Here is a 7,056-nt window from a genome sequence, read left to right as displayed (position 1 = left end):
AACCCGTGTCTCCTGCATTGGCAGGCGGATTCTTAACCACTGTGCCGCCAGGGAAGTCCAATTTCTTCTTTCTTGCAGCCATCCAAAGGTGGACAGGGTCAGGATGTTTCCCTGAACAAAGGCACTTTCGTTTAACATTCAGGCAGAGAGGCAGGGTTCCCTGAGGCAGGCCATTGTGTATAGACAGTATCCTTTTAGTGAACAAAAGCAACGGAAAGCAAAGGTTAAAGTAAAAGAAACAGATCCAACATGTAGTCAGATTTGGCTCCTCACTGTTACACCTATCTTATGTCCACCGTACAACCCCAATGTCTGGCACTTAGTAGGTGCTCAATCAGTGCGTGTGTTGATTGGTGAAAAACATTGTGCTTTTCAGTCCTGCTAAAGACAGGAGTCCTTTCTAACTCAAAAGGTCCCAGGTGACCAGCAGGGAATCTCGGCCTAGAGGCCAGCAGTGACTAAAGGGACAGGCTGAAAGGGACTCAGGCTACTGAGTGACCACGTGGCCAGTGGACCCTGAACACATGGCGGGCATTGGGCTGCATGTGGGAACTGAGCTGGCCCTGACCAGGAGAGAGATGGGGCCAAGAGTTCTGGAGAGACATCCCTCATGGGCCCTGCCTGGTGCCAGCACCGGCCTGGTCCCTCTGATACCCCTCTCTGCCAGGGCATGAGCTGGGATGGCATCTCAGTGGTGATGCCCTGCTGGAACCCTAGGGTGCTCAGGGTGTCCTGGGTGGGAAGGCTATGAGGAAGGGGTCAGCTCAGATCAGTGTGGTCTGGAGGGGACAGGAGTCGGTGGACTCTGAGAACTCATGGTGGTGAGCAGGGATGGACAAGAGGCAGCCTGGGGACTGGAGGCAGAGCTGGTCCGTGAGCTCCAAGGAGGGCTGGGAGGACACTCAGCCTAGGTGAGAATGAGGAGCTTCTCACGAGACCAACCCCTGCTCTGCGCCGGCCTCCCTGGCTGTGGGAGAGAAACGTCTGCTCTGGAAGGCGCCTCCCCTCCCCAGTGGTGGGGCTCTGTCCCGGAGCTGCAGCCCCAGGCTGTGCCTGCTTGGTGTCCAGGACCCATGGTGTGATCCCCTCCTCTCTGCCATGTAACACAGGGCCAGGAGCCAAGAAGCTCACCCTGAGCCCCAGGACCAGAGAGGTTCACGTTTTCTCCTGACGGTGCTCAGCGGCAGCCCTGGAAGGAGGGCAGGCCCTGAAAGACAGGCGTGGGTATGCAGGACCTGGGTAACAGCTTTGCATGGGGTTTATGGGAAGAGATGGTGGGAGGGGGAAGAGGTGGAAGCAGAAAACTGCAAAATTTGGTCGTTGGCTTTCGAAACATAGAGTGGGTGCCTATGAAGAAGGGTCAGTGAGTAAACGAGAAGCCAACCCTTCCCGCTCAGCTGAGAGACATTTATTCAGCTGCTGATACCCCCAGCCCCCCAGTGTAATTCTGGATCAGCTCCAGGGAAGAAGGTCTGGTTCCGCAGTCAGAGGCTTTTCATGGTTTTCTTTATCCAGGGCAGGAAACTTGAGACTTTGGTGCAGGCCCGTGGAGGTGACCCATTTTTCTGTCCATAGGAGACAATGCCCTGGGCCACATTGTTACACACCAGAGGGCCCCCGGAGTCCCCCTGAGGACAGAGAAGGGGAAGCACTGAGCCAGGTCTCCTCCTGGTCCTGCCTCCCTGCCGTCCCAAGCCCCCTCTCGGGGGAGGCCACCTTGTATGGCCTCCAGGTAGGAGGTCAGAGGGCAGGGCAGGCCCCCGTGGGCCCCTCGGCTGCCAAGCCCTGACCCTGGACATTGTCACTGCTTCACTTCACCAGGTGGCAGCACCCTCTCCTCCCCCGGGTCTCAGATCCTTTCTCTATCAAGACGCTGTGGGACTGTGGGCTCCAAGCTGCTGTTCAAGGACATGGAAGCAGGTTGGTGGGCTGACACTCAACAGGGAGGATGAGCTCATTAAGCCAGGTGGGTTCCAGTTCTGAGGAGGCACCTGCTTTTAACTACCACACACTCAGGAAGCCCAGTTTTCTAACACCTGTGCCTCCGTGTGTTGCAAATTCCCGCTCTGAAGGAGCACCAGGTTTAGATTCCCCATAGGTCTTTTGTAGACTTGCAGGGGCCCTAGGCACTCCCAGCTCTGGTTGTTCCCCCTTCTCTTCCTGGAGAGAAAGGTCCCAGCTTAGAGGGTGGGGCAGTTCCCACACTGCTTGGGTCCCCGGGTCCCAGATCTTCTACAAACACGTGTCTCCCCAGAGCCAGGCAAGGTAGGTGGTCATTCTCACCTTAAAGGAAGCTTTGTTTTCCTTCGGGTCCCCCACACACAGCTGAATGGCATTGTTGTAATAATTGTGTAAGTAGAGTTCACACTTTTGATCCTTCTGTATGGTCAGCTTTACCTCCTGCAGTGTGTCTGAGTACCTGCCCAGAGCGACCTGCCCCCAGCCGGCTACACTGCACACCCGTCCTGGCTTCACCCGGGCCTTGCCCCTGGGCAGGCTGAGGGGTCTCACGGCTGCAGTCTGCTTGACCTTTCTCTCCAGCTGATGGGAAGAGGCAAGAGAGCCCAGCTCAGCCAGTGGTCCCCGGGCCTGGACATGGCAATGATGCTGCAGTGTCTTCCCTCTCACCTGAGCCACAGGGACTGGTCAGGCAGCCAGATGGGAGGGAGGAAAGGGATGCGTGGCAGTGGGAGGGGAAATGATCTGTTTCCAGGAGGGCAGGAGAAGCAAGGAGGTTTACCTTTAGTAACATGATGTCATTGGAGTAGTTCTTTTCATTATAGCCTGGGTGGGGGATGGCTCTTCTCACCGGGATGACCTGCTGGGTCCTCTCCCGATCCTTGATGTTGTGGGCCCCCAGGGTGACGTTGACTGAGCTGCACAGACAGCAAAGCAGGAGGTGGAGTCACAGGAGATACAGCCCAGGAGCTGAAGGGCAGGTGACACCAGGGCCGGGCTGCAGCTGAGGGGAAATGCAGGCAACAGGAGGGCCCCGGGGGCTGGACTGTCTGTGCCCTCTGTTTGTTGGCAGCCAAGGTCGGATTCTGGAGCCATTGGTAAGGGCACAGTGGTTCCCAAGTGTCAGCCCCAGGAAAACATGTGAAAGTGCATTAGTTTGTATTCTGATACCAAGGCATGCCCTATCTCTAGTCTCTCTTACTTCAGCAATGCCTCTGACACTGACCTGCCCCTCCCCGCTGCCCTCTTTCTCACCCTCTCAGGAGCCCTCCCAGCTCATGTGTTCCTAGGAGGCTGGTTGCTTCCAGAGAAAAAGGCAGGGCTCCCTGTCAGGGGTTTTCGGGAGGGTGTGGGCTACTTCCGGCTCCTCACCTTCCCCAGCAGTGAGCGGCTGTCAGCACAAAGTCCTCTCGAATCAGGAACCCACCGCACCTTTTTTGATCATCCTGGTCCCAGATCTGAAGAAATGCCATGTAGGGGCGGGAGTGGGGCTTGACCTCATGGCCCCCGATGATCTCCCCTGAAGGAAAAGACTGTTCTGCTTGTGTGCAACCACTGACTGCACCTGGCAGGCATCGGCTTGATGCTCAGAACTGCTGGGCACTGCAGGTCCAGCCTGGCCTGAGGCTGGCAGTGTGAGGGGCCTCAAATCCTCTTCTAGAAAAGGGAAGAGCAGCAGTCCGGGTCTGTGAAACTGTCTTCCACACATAGTTGGAGGTGAGCATACCTGTCTTAGGTACAGCAAAGTCCTAGAGGCTTCTGAACATTCCTCTCCCGACTATGCTTTGTTTTAATGAGTTTCTAAGGGCCCTGTCATCCCGTGATGTCTAGGGTAGCCTAGCTTTCCAGTGCTCAGGGCTTTAGAGGAGGGATCTAGATGTCATCATAGCCTATTTCCCAGGGCCTGACATACAGTAAGTGCCCAATAAGTATTCGTTGGCTACATGAAGGAATGACCACACCCCTGTCCACCCCCCACCGACACACACACAAAATGGGCCTCTGGAAGGGGGTTGTTGGTAGGGCCAATGCTGGTGGGATTCTGGAAAGGAGAGAAGTTCTGGTCTGCCCAACAGTGGCTTCATCCTTGAAAGAGGGGAGCCAGTAATGGCTTAGGAAGAAAAGCAGATTAAAGACCTAAATGTAAGGCCAGAAACTATCAAACTCTTAGAGGAAAACATTGGCAGAACACTACGACATAAATCGCCCTAAGATCCTTTTTGACCCACCTCCTAGAGAAATGGAAATAAAAATAAACAAATGGGACCTACTGAAACTTAAAAGCTTCTGCACAGCAAAGGAAACCATAAACAAGACCAAAAGACAACCCTCAGAGTGGGAGAAAATATTTGCAAATGAAGCAACTGACAAAGGATTAATCTCTAAAATTTATAAGCAGCTCATGCAGCTCAATAACAAAAAAACAAACAACCCAATCCAAAAATGGGCAGAAGACCTAAACAGACATTTCTCCAAAGAAAATATACAGATTGTCAACAAACATGTGAAAGAATGCTCAACATCATTAATTATTAGAGAAATGCAAATCAAAACTACAATGAGATATCATCTCACACCGGTCAGAATGGCCATCATCAAAAAATCTAAAAACAATAAATGCTGGAGAGGGTGTGGAGAAAAGGGAACACTCTTGCACTGTTGGTGGGAATGTAAATTGATACAGCCACTATGGAGAACAGTATGGAGGTTCCTTAAAAAACTACAAATAGAATTACCATATGACCCAGCAATCCCACTACTGGGCATATACCCTGAGAAAACCATAATTCAAAAAGAGTCATGGGGCTTCCCTGGTGGCACAGTGGTTGAGAGTCCACCTGCCGATGCAGGGGACACAGGTTCGTGCCCTGGTCTGGGAAGATCCCACATGCCACGGAGCGGCCCGTGAGCCATGGCCGCTGAGCCTGCACGTCCGGAGCCTGTGCTCTGCAACGGGAGAAGCCACAACAGTGAGAGACCTGTGTACCGCAAAAAAAAAAAAAAAAAAAAAAGAGTCGTGTACCAAAATGTTCATTGCAGCACTATTTACAATAGCCAGGACATGGAAGCAACCTAAGTGTCCATCAACAGATGAATGGATAAAGAAGATGTGGCACATATATACAATGGAATATTACTCAGCCATAAAAAGAAATGAAATTGAGTTATTTGTAGTGAGGTGGATGGACCTAGAGTCTGTCATACAGAGTGAAGTAAGTCAGAAAGAGAAAAACAAATACCGTATGCTAACACATATATATGAAATCTAAGAAAAAAAAAAAGGGGTCATGAAGAACCTAGGGGTAAGACGGGAATAAAGACACAGACCTACTAGAGAATGGACTTGAGGACACAGGGAGGGGGAAGGGTAAGCTGTGACAAAGTGAGAGAGTGGCATGGACATATATACACTACCAAATGTAAAATAGATAGCTAGTGGGAAGCAGCTGCATAGCACAGGGAGATCAGCTTGGTGCTTTCTGACCACCTAGAGGGGTGGGATGGGGGGGTGGGATAGGGAGGGTGGGAGGGAGGGAGACGCAAGAGGGAAGAGATATGGGAACATATGTATATGTATAACTGATTCACTTTGTTATAAAGCAGAAACTGACACACCATTGTAAAGCAATTATACTCCAATAAAGATGTTAAAAAAAAAAAAAAGAAGAGGAAAGCAGAGGTGGGGAAAGGGACTGAGGAGCCTGGGGACTGAGCAAAGGCAACAGCACCAACTCCGAGGTCTGCTGAGCAGTTGCTGAGGGAGCACCTGTCTCATCCTAGATGCAGAAGCCAGGCCCACTCTGCCGTCTTCAGGGGAATTGATTATCTTCTCTTTTCCAGTTTCCGACCCTCTGCCATCACTTCTAGGAAAGTTCGATTTTCCACACAGCAAATGTAGGGCTGGAGGAGGGGATAGTACCCACTGGCTTTTCTTGAGAACAACCTTTGCTCTGTCACTCCTGCTGGAGGCGTATCCAGCATCATACTTGGGGGTATGAGATGGGACGGGAGCTGGTGTTCAGAATGTTTCCAGTGGATAGAGGGATCAGGGGTGTGCAGAAGGGGCAGGTGATCGGTGCCAACTGGGGTAAGAGGTTGGGCCTCTGAGGGTGGGGATGGTCACTCACCAGCTTTTGCCCTGGGGGGCAGTGAAAAGGCCAACAGGAGCAGGAACAGGAGTGGCTGCATCTTCCCAGGAAGGCTGCCCAGGTCGGAGCTGCTGGTGTTTCCTCCTTGCTCTCTTTTTAGCCCCCCCAGGAGAGGAAGGAGGTGCAAGTGGGCTCAGTGACCTCTTGTTCCCCTCTGGTTTTGTGGTGCTTCATCCTAGAAGGCTTTCTACGGAAGCTGCCTCGCCCCCACTCCGTCTACCTGACGACGTTCTCTGGGTGGTTGTGTGAGAAACATGTAGTGACCACATGGGTACCCACAGATGATGACTCAGAGCAGACCACTTGTTCCAGCCTAGAGCAGGAACCCAAGAATACAGGGCGGGGACTGTAGGATGTGGTATCGCCCAGTAGAGGTCCTGGAGCCCAGAAACCTGAGTCATCAGTGGTTGAACCACCAAGGCCTCATTTCCATGCTGCTGAGTCCACAGGATGACTTCTTTAGCTGATGCGAGTTTAGGCTCTTCTCTATGCTATGATCAAACATACTGCACATGTGTCTCCTTCCCTTAGAGAGCTGACTGTCTGGTGGAAGAGAAAGAAACATCTGTGACCAGATTGCAACTCAGGAAGGGCTTGGTTGAGGGACGCACAGGACAATAACAGAGCATGGCCACCATGTACTAAATCTATATAGGCACCCATTCATCACCTTAACTTCCTTTCTAGAGGACTTTTAACATCTTTTATTTCTTTTAATTACAAATGCTCAGAGTGATAGAGTCCATCTCTCTTGTTAATGTTTGGAAACAAACGTTCTGCACTTGACATTTGGCCTAAATTCATGAATCACTCTGACCCTAGAAATTGAATCCAGGGATGATTTAAGCCTAGGTCATTCCTACTTTGGATAGGCTGGGGTCAGTTTCACCCAAACCACATGAACTGAGACAGAGAAAAGGCTGGTGCGCCAAAGGAAGTTCAAATTACT

At 51.8% G+C, this 7,056-nt stretch overlaps 1 protein-coding gene across 1 annotated transcript; it reads right to left on the bottom strand.

Annotated features, from left to right (window-relative positions):
* Positions 1-1,469: 1,469 nt before the first annotated feature.
* LOC309817980 (granzyme B-like) lies at positions 1,470-6,281 on the bottom strand (the record flags this gene model as incomplete). Its single annotated transcript, XM_082647315.1, is given in 6 exon segments — positions 1,470-1,628; positions 2,284-2,541; positions 2,741-2,876; positions 3,331-3,478; positions 6,087-6,213; positions 6,216-6,281. Coding segments are annotated over 6 exon segments (879 nt in total). The 3' UTR covers positions 1,470-1,484.
* Positions 6,282-7,056: the final 775 nt, after the last annotated feature.

The sequence above is a fragment of the Grampus griseus genome (genome assembly GCF_964374135.1).
Source record: "Grampus griseus genome assembly, chromosome: 2".
Classification (NCBI taxonomy): domain Eukaryota; kingdom Metazoa; phylum Chordata; class Mammalia; order Artiodactyla; family Delphinidae; genus Grampus; species Grampus griseus.
The sequence above is the reverse complement of the archived record's forward strand: the minus strand, read 5'-3'. Positions and strand labels throughout refer to the sequence as shown.